This window comes from Gavia stellata, chromosome 8 (genome assembly GCF_030936135.1).
Source record: "Gavia stellata isolate bGavSte3 chromosome 8, bGavSte3.hap2, whole genome shotgun sequence".
NCBI lineage: Eukaryota > Metazoa > Chordata > Aves > Gaviiformes > Gaviidae > Gavia > Gavia stellata.
In genome coordinates, this window is record NC_082601.1 from 33,093,878 (window position 1) to 33,119,645 (window position 25,768).

The following is a 25,768-nucleotide window of genomic DNA, read 5'->3' on the forward strand; positions in this document are numbered from 1 at the left end:
TATCTTGCTACTAGCAAAGATGGGATGCAAGCTAACCTAAAGCATTGAAGGGGAGCTGCTGTGGGAAGAAGAGGCTTTGAGACTCGAGCCCTTTCAGACTTGGTTCTCTGTCATAGTTCTCAATGTTAGACTCGTAAGACAGTTTGACCCAGATCACTGCTAAGTGATGCCATGTATTGAGCAATTGCTCCTTTTTCCCTCAGTATAAAGACTGGAGTTTGTATAAAGTTTGTGCCAGGTGACGCTGAGGCAATTCTGCTAAGCAGTGACTGGGTGAAATACAGAGACTATTTGCCCATTGCATTGAGAATTGCCTTTTGTTACTCACTTCCTTTGCACAAATGTGGTGGGGTTCTTGCCGAGATTTTGGCATGGGCAAAAAAAGTCAGATTTTTTTAAACCACCTGTATTAAATAAAAACACGGTCATTCTTTTTGGATGAGGTGGATATCTGTATTCAATGATCAGGTCATTTCCAAAACTGGCGGTTGCAGGTATGGCAGGAGATGGCATGCTGATTCTGACGGACCTACGGCAAAACGTAATTCTGTGCTTTGAGTATTTCATGGTTTAGGTTGGCATTTGGTATCAGAGAGGTTGCTTCAGCTAACAGTGCTCTTGTAGATGTTTGGGGCATGGGTAATCTCTAGAGGGCGGTGGGGTGCTGAGGTTTTTTTTGCTTATTTTATACCCACAGAGTGAGAGAAACAACAATCAGTGTCAGTAAGTACAGGAGCATCACTCCTAAGACAGGCAGCTTTACGCTATAATCTGAGATGCACTGAATCAGCACATTTTTCAGCTAGCCTACTCTGTGTGGTGTTCTGGCGTGCCAACTCCGTGCTCCTCTGCCAAGCAAACAGCTGTGGGTACTTTGCACAACAAGGATCGTCCACTTTGCAGGCGGATTTGCTCTTGCTTCTTGAAGGCTGCAGTAGCAGAGGCAACGTGTAGAAGGTGCGGATCTTTCCCCATGACTTTTGAACTGCAGGACACTGAAGATGCTCTGGTAAGGCTTCGTTTTGCATGCGTTGTCAGGTTACTTAAGCATGTACTGCCCTGTGGAATGGTGATGCAACAAAGAGACTTAACAGCTTGGTGGAATTACTCATTTGCCTTATGTTTCTTGAGGCGCTTTTTTGGTGCTACAGATCAGGGTCTTGCTTTGTTAATGTCTTGTCAAAGAAGTTACCACAAATGAGTTGGAGAAGAAGGCTCAGACATTCTCAGCTTCCATCTATGTGGCTCTTAATGTTGACTACTTGTCCCCCACTCTAGTGACGCAGTTATCTGCTGAGAAGGGTAGGTTGCTGTCTGTTCAGTCCAAACTACATCAACCCCGTGACAGGTTTGAGTTGAAATCAGCACTTCTTGAGGGAATTGAGCTTTTTCCACAAGGTTACCTTCCTAAAACACCTATGGGTCTGATCAATGTGAGCTGTACATCACAGCTTTGCCAAATGGATAACTGATCAAGAAAAAATAGTTCTTTTCATGAAAGCCTGTAAAGACTGTAAAAAGCCAGCTTTGTAATGGATAGATAATTAAGGAAAACAAGAGAAGAAATTATTGTTAAGAATGGGAATTATGAAGCTAACACCTTTGGGACAATTAAAAAATAGCAATTAATGACCAGGTGCATGCATTAGTAATAAGCATAGTTCCTGATCCTGTACTGTCGTGACCTTCAGCCTACCATTCCCCCTTCTCCACCCTTTGTTTGTCGTTCTCTGTGGTGGTGTATCTAAGTTCATTCCAAAGTCCTCAGGGTGGAGTCCTACCAATTATACCCTTCTCCAAGTGCCATACATGTTTCTATGGCATTATATAAACAGATAACCAAGACTACAATGTCATGAAGCATTTTTAGTATGTAGTTGGTTTTCAGAACTTAAAGGGAGAGCAGAGCAAATCCTGGCCTTGAAAAGGATCAGTGAAGACACACAAGCAGCTAAGGAGACAAACATAAGCACTGTCATTCACTTTTTGGCACCACGTGCTATAATAACCTAAAACATCTTAATTGCAGTTATCATTTAATTTTACCCCTGTGGATCACTCGGTATGTTCAGAATGCTGCTTGCTTTTCATACTGCACAAAGAACGCTTCTCAACAAAACCAATCTTTTCTACATGTTGTATTTTTATTTGGCAGATGTATTTGAAGTCATGTTATAATGAAGAAAGGGTAAGGTCTGGAACTCTGCAGAGATGGTGGAACTCTGGGGGACAGAGTAAAGATTTTGGACTTCTTTTTGTCAAAAATATCCACAGGTCAAAAAGCTGAAAATCTAGATGGAAGATCAAGTGAGCAGGAGTTAACACTTGAAAAGCAGCTCTTGTTCTTAGTAGATGTATCTTATTGAGCCAGCTGAATTGTATAACATATTCTGAAGTCTTCAAGAATACTTTCAGTTTTCGCAAACTGCGTATCTCATCTTCATTTATACTACTTTAACTAATCTTAATGTAAGCATTGCTGTGACAGCATGACTTAGGTACTGTACTTGCCACGCACATAGCAATTACCCATTTTACTGGCAGTGCCATGGCATAAACAAAATTAACCCAGTAACTAATGATGCACTGCTGAAATTTAAATTTGTAACTCTCAAATTCTTATGCTCCATTACTATTACTGCCTTTATGGCAAATCTATTATAAAACGGCTGTTTGCAAATTTCCAGGGCAGCTGGTTGGATTGCTTCACAGAGGAAATCAATTTGGCAAACAAATTGCAGCTATTTTAGAACTCTAATTTCAACTTATTTCTAGAGCATGCTTTAGGCTGTTTTACATCCTCAAAAAGGGTCTTTGAAACCACAAGTTATAGTCTTTCAACTTTTTTTTTTTTTTTTTCCTTTGGACTCATTAAAGCAAGATGCTCCGAAGACCCAGTTGCCACTTACATGCATGAAAAAAGGGATTGTCAAACAGGCTCTGTGAGAGATGTGTACTTGTATAAAAGTAATAGAAAGTAGGTTCTGTTCCCGTTTGAACATGCATATGCAAATGTCAGTCAGAGCTGGTATACCAATGTCCGTTTTTAACTGGACCTAGCCAGTAATATGGTCGCCTGAGACTTGGCAAGCTGTGTCATAAACGTAACATAAAAAGCCTAACTGTGCGCAGTCACTGCTGGTAAGCGCGCACAAGTTTTGTTATTGTGGTTGTGGATTTCTTTGTCAGATCCCCAGCTACGCTAGACCAGAAAAGAAAGAAGACGCTGCAGACTTGGCAGGTCTCCCCCGGCCTCCCCGGCACCAGCGGTGGGCGCGGATGGCTCTGGGCAGCACCCCGTGCACCCTGCGCTACCCCCGTGCCTTAACCTTTCCCCTTTCTTCTAGTACTCCTGGATGCAGCGTACACACCGATGAGCTTCATGACAGTGTTTAGGTTAAATACAGCCCTTTGACGAGGAGATCCTATCGGTGCACCTCGCCCAAAACGGCGGCTCTCCTCGCCCTGCACTCCGTGAGGCGGCCGAAACAAAATGACTCTCCCGCAGCTCCCCCGGACGCGTCCCCCACCGGCTCCCCACCAACCGGCCGGCCCTGCCCCGCCGGGCCCAGCACCCCGGGCGGGAGGGAGGCGGCCGGTCCGCCTCAGCGGGGCCGGGCAAGGCCGCGGCTCCCAGCACGGCGGGAGGAGGAGGAGGAGGAGGAGGAAGGGCAGGAGCGCGTCCCGGCCGCCTCGGCGGCGCCCCTTCGGCTCGCACGAAGGAGCCGGGCGAGGCGGCGGCTCGGGCAGCCGGCACCTGCCGCTCCCGCCCGCCTCAGCCGCCGCCGGCAGCGGCCCCGCGCCGCCCCCGCCCCACCCCGGCTGCCTTCGAGGGGCGAGGGCAGCCGGGCGGGGGCGCTCCCCGGTCGGAGGGCGCCCCAACCAATCGCTGGGCAGACGGCTCGCCCCGTTGGGCGCGGATTGGCTCCCTGCGGCCGAAGTGGGCGGGCCGGGCGGGCGCCGCCGGGGCAGCCACATCTGCCGGGCTGCGCTTTTCAAACGCCGGCTGTGCGGGCGCGGCGGTTGGCGGGTGCGCGGGCTGGCCTGCAGCGCGTGCGGGCCGTTGCGGCGACCGTTGGCCTGTGAGGGACTTCCTGGGAGTCCCGCGGAGAGAGGTGAGGGTGCCCGAGCTGGGGTTGCAGCTCCCGGCCTCAGCTGCCGCGGGTGAGGGCGGGCCGATCCGGTGGCGCGCTAGGTGGGCGGTGGGAGCGTCGTCCTGCCTCCCCTACCCGCTGTGGGAGCTCGCCGGTGCGAGTCTCCCGGCCCCGGACGGCGCTGGCGGCAGCACCCCGAGGCGCGGGGGTACCTGTGAGGAGAGGTGGGGCGTACCGCCCTGACGCCGGCGGCCCGTCTCGACCGAGTTTCAGCGCCCTCGGGAGCGGGCAGCCCCCGCGGGGCTCTCGTTGCGGTCGCACAGGGAGCAGGGCAGGGCGGAGGTGAAGGGAGAGCTTCGTTATCTTTCAGGCCTCTCCGGAGGGGAGCGCGGCCGCGGGGGGAAGGCCGGCCCGGGTATGGAGCGGGGGGATGAGAGCGCGGGATGCGGATGCGCTGGTGCCCCTCCTCGTTCGCTCGGGAAGGGGAGCCGGGGCTGACGGTGACTGCTCTTCTCCGCCTCGCAGTCGCTCGTGTGCCTCTAACGTTGCCTGAGCGTTGGCTGCGGAGTGGGTCAGGTCATGGCCGAAGGGCTGATGCTCGGCTGAGGGGAGGAGGTGTGCGGGGACAGCCGGCTTTTCCGCGAGGACGGCTCCCGGGGCTGGCGCTGAGCGGAGGGGGACGCTGCCGGCCGCGCAGGTCGCCGCGGGGCTCGCCGCTCCGCCGGCTCCGGCAGGGCGCTGGGTGCCTGCCGCCCGTCGCCACCGAGGGGGGTGCGGGCCCTGCAGCGTCGCGCAGTGTCCTGGTGCCGCTCGTCCGTGGTCCTTCTCTGCTGAAGCTGAACGTCTTCTTAGCCCGGAGCAGGGACTTGACTTTTCTTGGAAACAGTTAAATTAAGTGACTTTTTGCTCAGTTAAAGACGGTTTAGTGGGAAGTTTTCTCTTTAATGGGAAGCCTGCAAATTTCTGAGGTGCGTACTTCTAACGTCCGTTACTCGGGGCTTTTGGTGCAGCGTGTAACAACACAGGTATCGCTTTTAATTTTGGAAATAGTTCATGTATTAGAATTTGTGCCTTTTTCCATAGCTAATTGGATTTGAAATTGGATCTCATTGTCCTGAATAGATTATGTGCCTGTTTGTGGGTTTCCATCTGCTATGAATACATGGTTTTCTCTATTCTTGATGATGCCAAGCTAAAAAGAGATGTGGTTTCTTACCAGAGAAACAGTTAATCCAATATAAGACAGAAGTTCTCCTTAATAATAACAGCTCTGTAAGAATAATGATATAAAATGAAAGCTTACATAATAAATTTGGTAATAGTAAGCTCTTAATCAATTAGGTCAATTGTCTAATATAAATAAATCTTTTTGTGCTGAAGTACTGCAGTGACAAGATAACTTTAATTGTTAAACTGTATTTGGTGAGTACAGCTCTGAGGAGAGTCCTGTAAAATTTCAGACATCTGAATCAGTCTCTTAAACGATAAGCTATCATATAATTGAGGAAAAAGGAATGCATGTTTGTTACAAAGTGATTCGAAGACTTGTATGTAGATTGTATTGTGACACCTTGATAATTTTTAAAGAAGTTATTTCATGCTTATCAAATGCTACTTTGAAGATATTCTTAAACTGTGTAGTTGTGTGGGGTTTTTTTCCTGCTAAAGCATGAATCATTATTTAAATCTGAAATAGTTCCAATATGTATATCCATGTTCCCAGAACTGGTAATCTGAACAATGTTTGATGGGTACTGGATTATATTTGAATCATAACTAGTTTGACTGCTCCCCCAGAAGTTTCTGATAGTACACTTCTGTCATTCGAAAACTGAAAGTGTATTTTTGTAAGTTTGTTAACTGTATCTGAACTGTAATTTGCCTTGTGTGTTTGGTTTTTTTCCTTCACTAATAAAGGTAAGTCTACTCTTTAACTTAAAATAAACCATCAATTAAGACTTCTGTTATCCTTCGGTAACCTTTTTTCTGCTTTGCTTTTGCACTTCACGTGAAGAGATGCTTCAGGCCTATAAATGTGAATGCCAAATCCCAGTATTTTTACTGTTTTTTTTTTTTTTTTCAAACAGTAGTAGAAATAATGTGGGTGGGTGTATCTTAATAAACCAGTAGAACGACACATTATGAAGGTAATTTAATCAGGATTACTACATCATTTGGTTCTAAATGATCTAAACTTGCAAAGAGGATCTTGTCAGAAAGCAGCATGAACGGACAATTAATCTACCATTAAAATGAAACTTAGATGAGCTATGAGTGAGTTTAATAAGAAAGAAATGTGAATCTTCCCACTGGAAAAAGGCTTCCCCCCCCGCCCCGTGGTTAGCTATTCCTGCTGAGTTGCAGACAACAAACAGGAAGGAGTTTTGGTTAAGTCCCCCAGGGGTAAATTTAAGGGAATTGCTGGAACTTACCCAGAATCCAAAGAAGAGTTAAAGCTTATTTTCAAGAAAGCTAAAAAAAAAAAAAGTGCACATCATTAATAGTTAAGTAGTTATTAGCATTTTTACTAGAACTGAAGCTTATTCCTAATATTTTATGGATATGCTCCAGGGAGAAAAAAGACCCTTATCTCAAATGTTAAAATTATTAAAAAAAAAAAAAAAGTATTTCAATTAATTTTCTTAGCATGTCTTGATTAGTATTCCTTTCAGGTTTTATTTTTACAGTGCTTAAATGTGTTGTTTTCAGGTCACTACTGAACAAACAATGCTATTCTAGTGTGATAGACCTAAACTCTAATATTTGTATACTTTCCTGCACTGTAATTATAGGATTTCCAAAACTCTTAATTATTCTGCTTTAACAGGTGACTGGTAGCAGAGAGAGACGTGTTCCTGACTATGTCGAGGAGAAAGTTGGAGAATAAAAGCCTTTCTGGCTTGTTAGCCACATCTCTGCAGACACAAATCAAGACAGACAATTTCCACAGTTTTTATATGCTTGAATCGAAAGAGCTAGGAAGGTAAGGTTATTTCTGTTTGTTTTATTTTAGTAAGAGGAATTTTTGCTGCAACAGATTTCTTTATGCAATGATAGACCTTTTCTGGCAAACTTTTATGGTAGTAGATGGGGAATGAAGTATGCCTCTCCGCTTCCCCACTCCCTTCTTTGCAGTATCCAACGGGTTCTCTAGTGACCAGGAAAAGGTACAGTGAGGCAGAAGTTGCCAGCCTTTTCCATGTCAGAGAGATTTAGCCTGTTTTCATAGGCATGTAGATCTGGGATTATGTTCCTTTTCTTCCATTTCCCCTGTCTAGTCACACATCGCATTCCAGGTACATAAACTAAAGAAGAGATGACATAGGGTAATACTGCAAGACAAAGAATGGGGATTTTGAGTTGGTTGTTCCGGTTGTTTGGTTGAGTTTTTTGAAGTCCAGAAAACAAAGATCTTTTTCTCTCCCCCTCCCACCCTCAAGCAGTTAGTCTAAGTTTCTAACAACCTGCTGTTTCAGAGTAGTTTTGCAGCTCACTTCCTTTGTTCGTGTTTGCAACAGTAAAATAGGAAATAAAACAAAAGAAAAAAAAAAACCCTTGGTATTTATGATACTGTTTCAGACATCTGAGTTAATCCTTTTTTGAAATCACTGGGTTAATGCATACCTTGAAAATATTCAGGGAATTGGGTGTAAAGCCATGCAAACATAATGCCATGGTCATGTTTCCAAGCTCCTTGAATAGAAGTGGCATGGGTCAGTTTTACAGTTGTTGTGCCTTGCTGTGCTACATAGTGACCCTTTGCACCTGTAACTTGTTTTGTCAGCAAATATGCTCTTCTACATGTGATTTTGTAAGCTCTTTAGCCTTCATTGTTCTTTTGGGGTTGGTTTTTCTTCCTTGCGTGTGCTTAATCTGGTACACTTCTATAAAAAGTGCACCTTGCAGCCCATAACTTTCTTCTTTTCTTACCCGTTTGTCAGCTCTAGTTTTGAATTCTAGGCTCTACAGAAGCAGTTTATATGCACCATCCTCTATAACTCCAGTATTCTTAAAAAGCTGGATTTTCAGATTATACATACCTGTGAGATGATGTCTAAAGCAAACAAAAGTATAGATTTGCGTCGATTCTGAAATACAGTCTTTAATACTTTCTATACATACAAAACCAGGCATACCAAAGTAAGTGTCAAAATGCAAAGAAATAGAAGCCGGGTAGTATGTTTTCCAAACATATTTTTTACTTTTCTTGGCCTAACAGTGTGTGTATGCATTTTTTAAATGTTTTAAGTGTTTACAACACTTCGTAAGTGATGAAAAATCCACCTTTCTTCGTCGCTTCTCTAGAAGATTTAATATCCTTTACTTTTCACTTGCCATTTTCTTCTTCCTCTTCAGGTTACTTAGTAAATGGCTCTTTTGTTCTTCTGTGCTTGAGCTTCCCAAGACCCATTTCTTCCTCCCACACCCTTATCTTTTAGGTCCTTTGGTATTTAAGACACTGACTCACTAAACAGGCAGGTTCTGTTTAGTGGATTAAGTAGTTTTGTCCCCAGTGTGTGGATGGCTTGGCTTCTTTTGAAGTAGTTGAATTTCTGTGGTTTATAACTTGGGATATGAAAACTACTTGAAATCGGTTTTTATCCCGTAAAACGGGGCTGTAAAGTATGATGGTTAAGCAGTTGCTTTGCAGGCAACAAGGAGCAGGAACCACTTTGCTTGCTTCAGTGCAATACTTCAGATTTGACTTTTTTGTATTTCTGGGGAGATTCCACTGCTCTAAAACAATTTTGTGTCCTAATAATTTTGTCTTAATTGGCACACTACCAATACAGTATAAACAAGTGGAAATTCTTACGTCATATATCTGGAGATACTGCTGACCCTCAAAGCCATTATACCCTCAGCAACTAGAAGGAAGATGTGCAAAAACTATCAGGGAAGATCTTGCTGTTCTCATGAAACTCAACCAGTTCCCCTTTTTTAATTTTAGAGAAACTTTTGTGGTTGACACAGTGATGTGATGTTAAAACGAGAATGCAGGCTGTGGGGGAGTATCTTAAGCTTTGGTATATTACGAAATTCAGCTCAATAACTTCAAATGCTCTGCAATTTGGTTTAACAATTGGGAAAGGACTTGGCCATTTCAGGCTTACAAATAGTTGCTAAAATGAAGAGTGTGCATGTATTAGACTGTAAATAACTTTCACCTCTTAATTTAACTTCTGAGTTTTCTACTCTTACCTTTTTAAATGCAGTACTTTAAAAAAAAGGATAAAGAAATCCTGCAATTAATCGATGTTGAAGTAAATGATGACAGAGAAGTAGTTTTGTTGAATTTATTTCTAAATAAGTGATAGCAGTATGATTAAAGGTCAACTTCACATGTTTAATAATTTAGTCAGATTTGTACAAACTATTTAACATATGGTTATTTTCAAATGGAAATCTGATTTTTCATGAGATGCTTATACCTTTTTTTGATTAAATACTGGTCTAGATTTTTTCAAAAAGCCTCAGACATGCCTTTTTTTCTTCTTCTTTTTTTTTTTTTTTTTTAAAAGAGATGTTCCTTTTAGGCATTGGGTTTTTTGTACCAGAAGAAAGGTGAAGACTTCAGGGCAACATAGGCTTTTCTACTAAAGAAGCTAATTTAATTGAAAAAGTGCAGGTCAGCTCGCACTGAGCTTCTCTATCAAGTTTGTTCTTACTGTGCTGTGGTAACAAAAAACGTGCATGGAAGGGCATTGGATTTTGAAGACATAAGTGTAGATCTTGTTCTTTGTACATAGTTCTATAACTGGTTTTAAAACCTCACAGAATTTATTTTAGCCCTTCAAGTTGTTTTTTTTTAAATAACGTTTCTTGTTTTCATTTGAAAACATTTTGCAAGTATGCAACTAGGCATGTCTGGGAACGCAAAACTTGTGGTTATAAAACTTTGTTTTTTCAGGAGTTTATAACTTGGCTTAAAAAACTGCATTTTTCCCCTAATTTTTTAAAAGGTCAGCTTGGTGTTTTAACTACAGTATGTGGTTTTCTTTTAAAAACATTTCTTTGCCAAAATACATTTTTGTTTCCATACCTAAACAGTTGGCTAGGAAATAAAGCAGCACACTTCTGTCTAACTGTAGTTGAGAAAGAGAATGCTAAGTAGTGGGTGTCTTTCTGTTAAGAGGTTTTTAATCATTTTGCAGGTACCTGGGCATTTTCTCAGCAGCACTACAGGATTTCTGGAGGGAAATTCTCTTTATGACACTAAAATTTTCTGCACTGAACACCTTCCCTCCCCCCCGCCCCCCCCCCCCCCAGCATAAAAATATGCTTTATTTTCTGTGTTCGTTCTCTGCATTTCACAGGGATTTGCTTTGTTTATTGCTGTATCCTGTAAGTGCTATAATGTGGTTGAGTTTTTTTAATATAATATTGCCAACCTGATCAAAGACCTGAGCAGCCTGGTAGGATCTCATAGCTGGCCCTGCTTTAAGCAGGAGGTTTTGCTAGAGACCTCCAGAAGTCCCTTCCTACCCAAGTTATTCTATGATTCTGTGATCCTACAGTGAGAACGTCCATGTAACCTGATACTCTGATTTAATACTCAGCTAGTCTGTATAAAGGGAGTTGTACTGGGTCTCGCCAAAGCTTCATCTAGCTAGTATCCTTTCTCCTACAGTGGCTGAAAGTGAATGTTCAGGGAATAGTGTAAGAACAGGCCAAACTGGGCATTCCCCTGATAATTTTTTTTTTTTGTTTCCAGTTATTTGCATGCCTTTTTATTTCTAATGGCAATTTACATACTTTTTATGTCTTAGGTCTTAATGTTTTCCCTTTTATTTTTTAGAGGAAGATGTGCTGTAGTTAGAAAATGTATAGCTAAATCCACAGGCCAAGAGTATGCAGCTAAATTCTTAAAGAAAAGAAGAAGAGGTCAAGACTGCAAAGCAGAGATTCTTCATGAAATTGCTGTGCTTGAATTAATGAAATCTAATCCTCGCATAGTTAATCTCCATGAAGTCTATGAAACAGCAAATGAAATCATCTTAGTGTTGGAATAGTAAGTATGTCTTCATCAGATGTTCCATGTTTGTAGTTACAAATCTGTCAATATACTCGTTTTTTGCATGAGTTGCCTGAACACCCAGGAGAATTACAACAGTACACTATATACATTATGCTACTATTTCATTATGATATACTTTATAAGCTTCTAAGGACTTTTTTGGTATGATTTATTTTCATGTAAATGCAAGACTTGAATTAACTGCTGTTAATTTGAATCTTTGATTTTGTACATGTGGGGTTTTTTTACATCCACAGCTAATGAGTTATGCCAAACAATATGGAATAAGGCATAAAACAAAACACACGGAAACATATAGTAGTTCTGTACTCAAATTTGAAAAAAAAAAATGGACTGAAAGATTTTTTTGACAAAAAGCTATCAAAAAGAAAAAGATATTCTTCTTTCTTCTCACTGCATAACTCAGTTTTGTAGACAATTTCACTCAATTTCAAATTGAGATTATTTTTTGTGCCTTTGAATACTATCTCAGGAGGGTAATTTTGATTAAAACTTGCCTGTTTAATTTGAGTAGATTATTTCTTCTGCTAGTTGGATTTTTGTAAAAAAAGCTCTGATCAGTTTTCAGGTCAGGCTAACCTAATATAAAACCTAAATACAAACTCTAGGGTGTAATTTTTATTTTTTGTTTTCCTTAAAGAATCTTTAACGCAAGCTGACTGGAAAGAATATCCTTGAATCCCATAGAAAGTGCATGGTGCTTTAATGCATCTTAAATCATACAAAAAAAAAAAGTAGCCACTGATAGCAAGCACACAGATTTCAGAGAAGCTGAGCATGTCTGTGTTCTATGAACTTCAGTCACTGCTTGACATGCTTTGGTGAATGAAAACTTGCAATTCGTTTGCGAGTTCTGGGCTTCTAAATTTAGTGATTTTGTTGTTTTGAAACTGGCTTTTGGAGCTGTTTCCTCAAAAATTCCCATATCTTTTTAGATGCCCTTGTGGCTTCTCATAAGCTCTGAAAACAAGTTTAATTTGCAAGTTTAATTTTAATTATCTGTCATATTTGCTGTATGTGTAAATGTTTGTTTGGAATGTAAGGAACAAAAATGCAGTTTGTGAAATTAATTCAGAAAGTCTCGCTAGGTAGGATTTAAGTTTCATGTACAAAGTATTTGAAGAGCTGTTAATGGTGGTCTGCACACACCATGATAAATTCCTTCAGATTTTCCAAGGAATGTAGCTAGATGATGATAAAAAATGCTCTTTTTCCTGGAACTAGATGATCCCTAACATATTATTTGTTGTTCTGAGAAGGCTAAACTAATAAATAATGTAAAGACAAAGTCCAGATGGCAAGTTTTGAACTTCTTATCAAGAACAAACGCAAGTTCACGTAAAAGCCAGACAGATTTTTCCTGCTTCTGTTTCAGCTCAGCCAACTCTGTCTTGCTTATTAAAGCTCTGTAATGAAACAACTTCCTTATACTACATCGGTGTTAATGGTCTACTTTGTAGTAGCATTCAGAAGTTTTGCAGCAAGTGTTCTTAGTTCTGTTGGGATAAGCGGAGGGCTGATTACGCTTCTAAATTATGTCCTTCTGTAGCAGAATACACAGATTATTTTTTTTGTTTGTTTCTCATTATCAGAAGACTGAAGCAGTACTTTAAAGAATTGCAAGAGATGAGTCTCTTACTCATAAAATAGTTTATAAGCATTTCCCATTTAGCTGTATTTTTCCTCCTGCATGTGGTCCTCGCTGTTGGATTTCATTGGTGGAGTTCTTTGGAAGATGTAGTAGTAAGACTCAGTTTGTGTAAGCGCACATTTTCTAAATAAAGGAGAGAAATGGATGCTCGCTCTCTGCAAGGACTCCCAAATCCTTTTCAGTGGCGCTGGTCAGCTCTTTACTCATCTGGTTGTCCACCCATCCAGACCATAATGTAGTAACTTGGATACAAAGATACTGTGGGAGACAGTGTTGAAAACCTTGCTAAAGTTAAAGTAAATGATATCCACTGCTCTTCCCCTCATCTACGTTTTGTCGTAAAGGCAACTAGGGGAGGCATTAGTGATACTTCACTGATAGCTCCAGCAGGTTAGTGACAGTGTTCATCTATGTTGTCCGTTATCTAACTTTTTATATAGACTACTATTTTGCTAATGATGAAATTCAGGCTTACTGATCTGTAGTTTTGAGGTAGCCCTTTATCCTTAAGAGAGAGACACTTCAGGCAGTTAGAACAGGCTGAATAATGATTTCAAACCCAGCATGAAAGGAAACAGCTGACACTGTGGTAAAGTGTAGCAGTGTAACTAATAAACCACATACAACATGGTTATTTCCATGCTTCCTTTATGCTGTACCAATAGTAGGGTTTTCCGTAAGTAAACAACAGCCTTTTTTGAGGAAGACATATTTGAGACACTGTGTGAAAACTTGAAGCTTGTCAATCTCATCTTTGTTGTTAGTGTGGAAATGGTAGATTTCAAAGTGGCAGAGCTGAGTCCTTGTATTTCTGAATATTCTGTGTCTACTAGAGTTCTGGAAGATACTGCTCACTAACTGATTAGGCAACTGTATATTTAATCAGCAGCAACATCGCAGATTTTCTTCCTGATACCTCTCAGAGAAACATCTGATTTTTAGTCTTCCATCAGAATGGCAGGACCTAGGATGGCAAGTATGCAGTTTCCTCCCACTCCAGAAATAGTCTTCAGCAACTCTAGCTGTTCATCACATTGTAGTTCTTACATTTACACCACAGCCGCATCATGTAAAAAATGATGATTTTTGCACCCGATTCAGAGAATAGGAATACTGCTGGGTTTTCTTGCTTTGAATTATTTATGGAACTGGTCTAATGGAAGAAATTCTAGATTTGACTTGAGGAGAAATGCTGCTTCTGTTAAGGAATGATGATAGAACTCATCTCCTGAAGGCATCTTCACACTCGCTTACAGGAAAGCATGCTTGAGGGTACCAAAGCATTATGAGATTTTCGGCTACAAAGAGGCAGTTGGTGGCTGTGAGGAAAGAAAAAGCATCATCAGACTTTTTCTTCCTTTTCTAAGTGCTTATATGATGTGTCTTGGCATAAGTGTGTGTGTGGGGAAAAAAAAAAATAATAACAACAATATTCCCAGCCTCTCTGAGAATATGAATATATATTATTTAAATAGGTACTACATATAAAATTTTTCCTCACTTAAGGTTGAAAATTCAAACATAAAATGTAAGTGTTCTTGAATGTGTTGCAGTGCTGCTGGAGGAGAAATATTTGACTTGTGTGTCCCAGATCTGGATGACAGAATTGGTGAAAGGGATATTGTAAGACTTATAAGACAAATACTTGAAGGACTTCGCTACTTGCATGAAAACAATATTGTTCATCTTGATTTAAAGGTGAGGCTGCAGCAGTCTTTTTATTTTAGTACTTTGATTATCATAATATTAAACTGAAGATAAAGTCATTTGTTAAATACATAACAAAGATGAGGAGAAAAAGCAGTGTATGAGATTAAATAATTTTTAAAAATAAAATTTAGCAATAATTATTGCATAATAGAAACTGACACGTCATATAGTGCATTGGGTTTTTTTGCAGCTTGTATTTTATTAATTGAGAATTAAATCTTTTCTATTCTAGCCTCAAAATATTTTGCTGAGCAGCGTCAATCCTCTTGGTGATGTAAAAATTGTAGACTTTGGTATGTCTCGGAAGCTTGAGAATTCTAGTGAGCTGCGGCAGATCATGGGAACAACAGAGTATCTAGGTATGGAGGAGTTCCTTCACAATTTCTGATGTGTGGTTTTGAGAAAACAGAAACAGTTCAAGTAATGTGCTTATCAACTTATCAGTCATTACTGGAGGAAGAATGACAGGCCAAGGCAACATGTTTTGAGCTGTTCTTTTTTTTTTTTAGAGTAGGCAGCAAATATTTGCACCAAAAAAATCCGAAATGGTATCAATAAGTGCACCTCTAATTTCATGCTGTACCATTTGCTGTGACGCAGACTGTTAAATCAAGAAGAAATTTTGGCTGTTAAATTCTTCTGATTAGAGTTGAAATACAATATTAGCATGCACAAAGAAATATTCTTTGAATTAGGAATGCTGTTTAGTATGATGATTTAATGAGATTGAAATATTCCTCAGAAAGGGAAAGATTGCCATTAACACTTAACCCTCTGAGGGGCAGGTTTCCTTAATGATCTGACTACACTCAATTTTAAGAGCATTTCAATCTGTAGTGAATAACTTGTTATCTAGCATACGCTAACAGCCACCGATCCTAAAATTGGCTTGGTCATCTGGCTTTGCAGTGTTAACATGCCAAAGGCTTTATCCATTCCCCTTAAAAAGCTATATACTTGAAAACCTCTTAGAAGAATCTTTTATGTGCATGCATCTGATTAGAAAGTATCTTGGAACTTGGACAGAGTAGACTTTAGGCCATATAGTGCCATTTTAGTGTGGACCAGTTAAGCATTGGTGTGTCTAATCAAATGGAAATAACTTTTTCCCACCCTTGTGGCTTGAAAATAATAAACTTGATTGTTGAAATTGCATGGCTAGTCCCGTAATAATGGTTCGCAAAAAACTGCCAGAAATTTATTGTATGATTCAAGGCCACTTGAATAATATATCTATTAAAGTGTTTTTCTTCTCCCCATCTCTTTCTCTAGCTCCAGAAATCTTAAACTATGATCCTATTACCACAGCTACAGATATGTGGTAGGTTGTATACATTGACTCATTTTATTGAGGTAGGCATGACCACTTAACAATCTAGGGGCCAGATCCAGACTCTGATGCAGTTTTATCTGGCTTCCAAGGATACCATTCTGTTGGTGTGCTGACCAAAAGAGGGAGAGTTGGGAGGGGAAGGGGCCCTCAGGATATAATTTGGGGCTTACAGGAATTACTGTATATGGGTCTGTTGCACACCTAGTAGGGAATGCAGGTGGCTTCTGAGCATGTGGAGTATAGGTATTTGTTCTAAGGGAACAATAACAATGACTGGATAGCATACTTTAGGTATTAGCTACTCTTGGATGACACGCTTCAGGTATTAACTACTCTTGGACACTCTTCCCTCCCCACTGTTGTATCATTAAATAATTTTATTAGCTTTCTACTTTTTATCTTTAGAGCAATATCTGCAGAATGAGTCATAGAAAATGAGACATGTATCTTAAACTAATCCACAACTTTTAAGTATGCCTTTGTAGCCTATTAATTTCATCAGCTATGTTAATATAAAGGCTAGCTTTGGGATGTTTCCTTAAAAACATAAAATATTAATATGCTGTTCTTAAGCATCTAAGTAATTAAAATTCAGTTTTAGAAGTTGCTATGATCTAATTGCTCCTTTGAAATTCTCAACTCATAATAGTAATTAAATCTGTTCGTGGATTTTTTTTTTTAACCACTCTTATTTGCCTGCTTTTGTGGGAAGACATAAAAACAAACTATTGGCAGTCTACTCAGAATGACAAACACAGCAGCTGCCTGTTTCTGCACTGTAGTGAGTACGAAGGTTTGATCTATCGGATCACAAAACCATTTTTATTATGCATCAAGAAACTATCTAAGGCTTATAATAAATCACATGATGTGTGGTACTCACGTGCGTATTCTTAGGGAAAAACATCTCAGCAAGAGGATATCATAACACAAATGTCACTTGTACAGAAAGGTTGACTAAGTCTGCCTTTGATATTTCATCCGGAATTGTAGTGAAAGATGTTTTTTATTCACATGCAAATTAGAAAGTCTATCTTTTTGCAATTCTGTCATCCTGAATTACCATATGTTGAAGAATGGGCTATGTAAAAGTGATATATTTCCTTTTCCTAACAATCTCAATGGGAAGAAAGGGTATATTGGCAGTAAGCAATTACCGAAAATCCCTTCATTGAGATATATACATAGTTTTCCTTGTGTGTGCGTGTGCATACATGCTTGAATCACATAAAAGTGAGATGTCACATGATGTTTCTAATCCTTGAGTGTGGCATGCATCAGGAAGTTTGATCTGCAGCACAATAAGTATGGGGGGTATATTGTTTAGCTATCCTAGTAGGATTATACATTGTGTTCTTATCTTAGGAACATAGGTGTAATTTCATACATGCTGCTGACACAAGAATCTCCATTTGTGGGAGCGGATAATCAAGAAACTTACCTTAATATATCTCAAGTTAACGTGGATTATTCAGAAGAAACATTTTCATCAGTTTCACAGCCTGCCAAAGACTTCATTCAAAAACTTCTCATAAAAAATCCAGAGTAAGTAACAAACTCCTTATCTTTTATGTTTGTGGAGCACCTAGAAAAACTGAATGTTAATTTGGGAGCTTAATACCACTGATCTGATCAATCAGACATTTCACAATGCATTGCTATTATCAGCTAGATATTTAGAAGTGTAGATCTATGCTTTTCCATAATATATGAAAAGAATCTTTGGTTCACTGTCTGACTATTATTGTAGTCAGGCTTGTGCTTTGAGTTTTGTATTTTAAGTTTCTTTATATTTTTATTCAGAGGACAGATTATTAATAAATCTGATTAAATATATTCTAGAAAGGTCACATTCTTGTCTATAATTTAACCTTTTTTTGCACAATTTGGAGAAACAAAATGCAATCTTTTTGATGCAGTGCTTTCTTGTTTCCTTACTTTTATGTATCTTTCTGCTATAATAATTTTACATAACAACTTGGCAGTCTCGTGGCTGAGCATATATTCTTTGGAAATACATAGTGTTTTGCCATGGTCAGTCTCTTAAGATGTTCTCAATCAAAAGTACAAACTTCTTTTTGTTTGTAATGCACATTTCCATAACTTTGCATTCTTTGGGAGTTTAGACTCTAATCAAGGCCTTTCAAAGTAGCTGAACTTTGAGGAGTTAGTATTTGGGAGTGGGAGAATTACAGACATTAATTCTGTCTGCACTTGCTGTATAGCGTTAAATTTTTTTAAGTATCGCAGCAGCGAATGCAGGGGGGGAAAAAAAACAAACCCCCAAAAATAAACACCCTAAAAGGTATATATGCAGGAATATTAGTAAAGTCAGTTAGTCATGTTCTACTAGGCATGGTTGGGTATTATCAATTATAGTGCTACGTATTGTCATTTGTGGCGAGACAGCAGTCCCTGTTTTCAGAGAGCATGCAGCAAGCAGGAGTGACCCTGTTGTTTGGTTGTGAAAGAGGTTCTTTGCTAGGAGGGGACGATAGGAGATGATATCCATGAAGTGCCTACTTTGACAAAATAAAGACTCCATATAAACTCATGTCTGGACAGGGTCAAGGATGAACAGTCCTTTCTATTTTGGCATCTCATACAGATGGTTTGTCAATATCTGGAGTAACTCACAAAACCCATAGTATCACGAGGGGAGCAATTATGAAGAGCCTGCTTTGATAAATGTCAGCATGGACCTGTGGGATGTTTGACATTCTGTCACAGTTACTACTCTACTTGCTTTCTTGCTTCTGGGCATCTCAGAGTCTTCATTATGTCCTCAATAACCTTTTTTTTTTTTTTTCCCCCTCCTATTCCAATTCTTGATGACTATACCCTCTTGATTCTTCAGAGGAAAGATCTGTCCTCAGATAGTCAACTCTGTAAAGTTAGAGTTCTCCGACCAAAAAATATTCACATGTTCTGGTAGAGTTAAGGACAAGTAGTGGGCTCTATTGCATTTCCAGCAAGTTCTGTGGAACTTAACAATGGAGAACATGATGAAAACTGTAGTGGCACTATACTAGGTTATCCAAAGGAGCAGTTTTGTAAGTCTGTATTTTGCTTAGTAGTAACTACATTTTGGAATTTTTTACACTAGTTCATGACGAATTGCAAGAGTAAAACACTGCAAAATGTCAGATAAAGTTGATGACATGTTATTTGGCCCTCCTTGAAAACCTAATGACTCAATATTCATTAGCCTCCTTATTTACAATGGTCTGTATAAAATATAGGACTTCAAAAGCGTAAGCACGTGCGCATATATATACACACAATGTTGAAAATATTCGAAGGGACTGTGAATACTGTCTGAGCAATATATGTTTCTTGTTCTGATGAAAAGGTTACCAGTTCTGACTCTTGGCAGCCAGGGAAACTGTCAACTATAATTTAGATACATGTTGCCAATACTTAACTATTATAGGGTCTAATGTGTTTTTTAGCAGCAGTGGTAGTGGTGGGAAAAACAGCAATATTAACTCTTTAGTGTCAGTTCTGCTTAAGATTTCTTAGCATGTGTCAGCTATTTTAATTACATTTTTAGAATTTCTGAAATTAATTTAAGCAACTTTACCCTTTTTCTCTTTCAAAGGGAAAGACCCACAGCAGAGGCCTGTCTTTCTCATTTGTGGTTGCAGCAAGGGGAGTTCATACTCTTGTGTAGCCCTGAAGAAACTTGTTGCTCTTCTCTGATGCCAGGACATACAACAAAATGCTCAGAAGAGCGGAATATGAAATCCAGTTGTAACGGTACAGGTAGCAACAAGGAAGACAAAGAAAACATTCCAGAGGACAGCAGTACAGTCTCCAAACGTTTCCGTTTTGATGATTCATTGCAGTATCCCCAAGACTTCATGACGGACTTCATATGTTAATGTGTAATATAGACTTTTATAAAATTAATTTAGCATAATCTATTCCAGTGGTGAATATAAGATTGTGGCTTGCCAATTTATGCAGCATTGGCATACTGGAAATGCACTTTGATTCTTTTATGCTGGTGCTTCCTTTTCTATCCATTGCTGGCAATGGATTTAACTCCTGAGAAATTGGGGTTATTGCACCAATAAAATGAATTATTTTTTTAAGAAGATATAATTAAATATTTTTGCACTTTTCAAGTTTTAGTCCAAAAATGATGCCAGAGGAACAAACTAAAACCTGAAAATGAGTTTGTTTAAACTCAAGTGTTGCCAAACAGTGGTTGAATACTTGCATGCTTTTATGGCTAGCCCTAATAAGAAATTGATCTAGCAGGGAAGCTGAATCTAGCTGTCTTACTGGGCTTATTTGTGAACATTCTCATCGCTTTAAATGGAAGCTAAAGTTGGTATGTTTTGGGAATATGATACATCTGTTGGAGCCATCTGGAATACTGCTTTCTCTGTAGGATCATTAGTAGTTAAGGAAATGTTTCTGTCTTATAGATCTGGTCCACTTGGGGATTATAATGCATACTCAGTGTTTTTCCTGTGTTGGATCTCTGGACTGCTTGAATAGAAAACAGGTAGATTGTCAGTCCTTGTGCTAGTGGTCCTTTGCTTCTTATCAGTAAGTTATATTTGAAGAGGATAAGGGTCCCATGCTGATGTGAATATTTGATACACTTGTTAGTTTGCTTTCATAAAACCTCTGAAATAGTATTGTCTACCTGTATTGACCTATTCCTCATCTTAAAAAAAAAAAAAAAAAAAAATCCAACAAAACCCAAAACAAAAAAAACCCAAAACAGAAAGCCTCTTTTAGAGTTAAAAGTAGTAACTGAATAAACTGAAAATAACCATTTTTGCCAGTGAAGCTGCAATTAAAAGGTTTTCATTATGCCCCTCTAATGTAGAAGTGTAGTGCATCTTTCTGTCAATTATTGTTACCCATTAATAACTTAGCTTCATGCCCGCTCTGAGAAATGGACTGCAGTGTGTTAGTATTTAAAGACAAACTACCTAATAATTGTTCTAAGCCTTTAAATTTAGTTTGTATAGTGGGTTTGTTATTTTTTTAAGTTATATCCCTTCCATTTTCTGTTTCTAGGCTCTGAGGAAATAATGCCTGTGTCAAGTTTTGACTTAGAGCAAATACCAGTCATGCCTTAACAGCCTGAAACTAACACTGACAAGATAAAATCCTAATCGTAACACTGAGGCTGGAAGTCTTTTTGTGTAGGGAATGTATTAAAACTTCTATAAATATTTTGAAAGTAAATGGCACTTTAAAATACTTCTGGGATTTTCCAATCCTCAGAGCTTAGACTTAATCGTCTTTGATTTTGATTTGGTTTGTTTTGTATAATAAAATACCACAATCTGATAATCTTTTTCAAGCGTGCCTGTGGACTTGTCAATAGTTAAGCAGATTGAGGTTTTGGAACAAAATATGATTGAGAGGTGAACATAGTGGTAAAAGGTTGTATTTTATCTTTCTTGGCACAAGGAAGGAACAGGTTTTTTTACAAATAGATTTCAATATAAGGTATCACCATAATGCATGGGGGAATTCAGGACTGTTGTCTTATTTTGGGTGACACTCATGTTGACAAGTGAAAAGTCGACTGAGGTGTAAGGCATGTAAGACTACCTTTCAGCTTATGTTTGTCAGAAGTTTTCTGAGACTTAATCTCATGTGAAATGAAGTAACGGATATATATATTCAGCATGGATGAAGCTCAGATGCCTAGGTGTAAATGAACCACACTGAGTGTCTTCTATGTAATAATTTTCATGTAGCTTTTTTCAGTGATACTGATAATATATATAATTACAAAATGACTTTGCTGGAGGCAGTTGTTGGATTGTGTTCAGGTACCTTACACCCTTACTTTTCAAAGTTCTTGGCTTTTCCCAGTTGGAGTCTTATCTAACCTTTTGTTTTTTCCACCAGCATGGAGTCTAATTTGAACTGGATAAATTTAAAAATACAAACTATTTTATACATATTCAGAAGTTAAAATTCACTTAAGATAAAGAAGAAAATGTCAAAAAGCTGTAACGGATAAAGGTAGAAAAGAATGTTTATAAAATCGTTAAATTTTAAAATTCTGCAAAAATATTACTGAACTGAAATTGTAGCTGGGAAGCTTGTGGAAGTCTTCATACATTAGTATTCTGGTTTTAACATCTGGAAAATAAAGCTGAAAGCATATGCCAGCACTTTATGACAAAGTTGTTATTCCTTAAGATTTTTATCATGGTATCTGATGTTTACATTTCTTACTACTTTCGGAGCTAACTTATCTTTAAATTTAAATAAATGAAAATTGGCCTTATCCTAGGAACTTAAGTTTTGAAGACTTTATTTGTACTTTATGTAAACTTAAAATATACCTTGAATCAGATTTTGTTTGGATCAGTGTGTTTGATTTATTTAAAAATATTACTGTGCATGCATAACTTCAACTGAATGTAAATACATACATTGTAGACAACTGTTAGCCCGTCTTGCTTCCTGCCATATTACTGGGAATTACCAGGTGTAAATGAGTGATGAGTAACACTTTCAGATGACTGAAGTCATATTTCTATGCAGTTCATGACCTTTTTATATTTAAATAAATAAACTTTGCCTTTTTTCAAAACCTCTGTGTCTTCATTTCTTCACAGAATCAGAGAATGGTTGAGGTTGGAAGGGACCTCTGGAAGTCATGTTGTCCAACACCACTGCTCAGGCAGGGCTACCTAGACCTGGTTGGTCAGGACCATGTCCAGATGGCTTTTGGGTATCTCCAAGGAAGGAGACTCCACCTCTCCAGGCAACCTCTTCCAGTGCTCAATCATCCTCACAGTAAAATAAGTACTTCCTTATGTTCAGGCTGAACCTCCTGCATTTCAGTTTGTGCCCATTTCCTCTTGTCCTATCACTGGGTGGCACTGACAAGAGCCTGACTCTACCTTCTTTGCCCCCTCCCTTCAGATGTTTATATATGTTGATAAGATTCCCCCCTGAGCCTTTTCTTCTCTAGGCTGAACAGTCCCAGCTACCTCAGCTTTTCCTCACAGAGGAGGTGCTCCAGTCCATTCATCATCTTTGTGGCCCTTTGTTGGACTCGCAGGTATGTCTAAGTCTCTTATGTACGGAGAAGCACGGAATGGGACACAGTACTTCTGTGCTTAGTAGAAGGGAAGGATCACCTCCATCAGCCTGCTGGTGATACTTTGCCTAATGCAGCCCATGATACCATTAGCCGCCTTTATGGCAAGGGCACACTGCTGGCTCGTGTTCAACTTGATGTTCACCAGGACCCCAGCTCCTTTTCTGCAAAGGTGTTTTCCAGGCCCCAGCATATATCAGTGTATGGGACTGTTCCTCCACAGGTGCAGAGCTTTGCGTTTCTCCTTGTTGAACTTCATGCATGAGGTTCCTGTCAGCCCATTTCTCCAGCCTGCAAAGGTCCCTATGGATGGCAGTGTGACCCTCTGGTGTATCAGCCGCTCTGCCCAGTTTTGTATCATCTGCAGCCTTGCTGAGCCCCATCATCCAGATCATTAATGATGTTAAACAGGATTGGACCCAGTATTGACCCCTGGGGTACGCTGCTTATTACTGACCTCTAACTAGACTTTGTTCCACTGATCACCACCCCCTGGGCCTGGCCATTCAGTCTACCTCACTGTCTGCTTATCCAGCCCATACATCAACAGCTTGTCTATGAGGACCTTGTGGGAGACGGTGACAAAGGGTTTGCCTGAAGTCTACGTAGGCAATGTCCACTGCTCTCCCCTCATCTACCGGCCAGTCATTTCACCACAGAAGTTTATCAAGTTGCTCAAGCATGACTTCCCCTTGGTGAATCCATGCTGACTACTCCTGATGAATTGTGAACATACCAGCTAACTTACTGGAACTCTTTTATATGTGCTTCGTTTTTATACATAAAGAGTTTATATTCCTATATGTAATGGTCTAGTTATGTCTTGCAGTATTTACTGATGTGATAACCTTTTATGTTAAATTCTAATGGCAGTTGCTGAATGACCATGTAAGGAAACTTAAATAGAATGTTTTTTACACATACTAGCCTCCTAGAGCACTAATTGTACATTTGTTTCATTTTTCAAGTAGATGACTGAATTTTTAAAAAGTAACAATTTTTCTTTAGAAAAGGAATTGCACTCAAAAGAGATGATAACCCGTTGTGGCCTGGACAGTGTTTCCTACAAAGGCGCATTTCATTGAGGAAATGAAAGCTTTCTCATTGTTAGAAATGCACAAATGAGCTTTCTTTTTAGTGAAAGAAATAGTGTATTGATGTGCTTCGTTTGGTGTTGCTTGCAGCACTAAGTTCAGAAATTATCTGAATATTTAAATTTCCTGCATTGAAGTTTCTTACCAGGAATGCTGCCTTTTTTTTTCTTTTAAAATCTTTTTTAAGACATCTAGAAAACAAACTATTCTATTTAACACTAGTAGTACTTTGAGACAGCTTGAAATATGTCTTCTCAAAAGGCCTTCTAAGGAAGGAGGCATGTTAGAAAAATACATCGTTTAGATAATAGCTGACCACCTTACCAGGAGAGTTGTGCTTGTACTCTTGCCATGTAAGGTAAGTTATGCTTGGAAAAATATACTGTAAAACTGGGGCAAGATAAAAGCATGCAGTTGATGTGTGTTTGTTTCATCCTGTGCCTTAAGAACCTGGCATCTGACAGACTTGCTTGGCCCACTCTGCATTGGAGAAGTAAGCAAGATACAGAATGAGTCAGTGTGTAGAAAGTCTACCAAATTAACGGTAACATTACAAAGCTGGATTGCCGAGTCACCTACCAATGCATGAGAGTATAAGGAAATTTCTTAATTAAAAGCACGTACATGAATTATGTCAAAAAAATTCTTAGCTGGTTAGCCTGTGTAGCGTTAGCCCTAATACATAAGGGCTAGACTATTACATAAAGAATTCAAAGAATCAGTCATTTCATGTGACAGTGCTAGTTTTTGTAGCTTTACAACAAAACAGGAAGATAAAGGGTGACTTTTGACCCAGTAACAACTGTGACAAAACTGTTGCCTTGCAGTGAAATGAAGACTTCACCTTTGAGAAGAGCGTGAAGAGAGGCTTCCTGTGACACACATTTGCATCCAGAGTCAGTAAGTCAGCATACCTACACCAACCACACAGTATCCGTATTTCCTTTAGTGTTATGATATTCTTGATAGTAAAGAGAGACTCCTTTTTCTTTTTTAAACTGGCACTCTCATAGGTGCTCAAGCTCATTCCAGTGTTCTTTCGGAGTGGCTGTAAAGAAGAAATAGGCATACAAGTTCTGTCCTATAACTTGTTCAACAGATGAACCCAGATCTCTTTACTGTCTTTAGAAATCTTTTCTGTGTTCTGGTAGCTGTAGGATTGTGTTGTACATCTGTGCTCTTACTATGGGGGCTGTTCTAAAACAACTTGCAAAGCGATCTTTCCTTGATGGTCAGTAGTTCCATTGTGATCAGAGCAGAAGACTCATCTGTCTAAACACATGCTTCTTATAGCACAGCATGTTTCTGAGAATGATTTTACAAACTACGTAAATAACTATCACTCTTCTTTTAGGGAAAAAAATACTGTTTTAGTCCTGTCTTCAATTTGATTTTTCTGTATTAATTATTCCATACTCAAGAGATCTGTATAACAAGACCCAACTTAATAAAGATCAAAAAGTTTAAGAAAAAAAAAAAAATTTCAAATGGGGGAAATTTTCTAGTATTTCATAGGAATTACTTCTTACTTACAAAACCACTACTTATATTTGTGCTTCCATATGTCAGTCTACGTATGGCAAAAATAAGGTATACAAGAAAAACATATAGACCTGGTTTTGTCTTTAAAAAAATTTCTGAATTGAAAAATATATGCTTTTTTCCCCCACTGAAAGCTTGCCTAAAGTGTAATGTCTCACCATTCATGGTGAGTTGAAGTGTTAAATTCATTATCTTTTTGAAATAATTATCGT

The 25,768-nt window shown here is 39.3% G+C and overlaps 1 protein-coding gene across 1 annotated transcript; it reads left to right on the plus strand.

Annotated features, from left to right (window-relative positions):
- Positions 1-6,949: 6,949 nt before the first annotated feature.
- On the plus strand, positions 6,950-19,728 carry STK17B (serine/threonine kinase 17b). The gene is made up of 7 exons (XM_059820540.1): positions 6,950-7,077; positions 10,894-11,106; positions 14,338-14,482; positions 14,727-14,853; positions 15,767-15,815; positions 17,193-17,372; positions 19,429-19,728. Exons 1-7 carry the CDS (start codon positions 6,956-6,958, stop codon positions 19,709-19,711), a joined length of 1,119 nt encoding a protein of 372 aa, XP_059676523.1. The 5' UTR covers positions 6,950-6,955; the 3' UTR covers positions 19,712-19,728.
- The last annotated feature ends 6,040 nt before the right edge of the window (positions 19,729-25,768 follow it).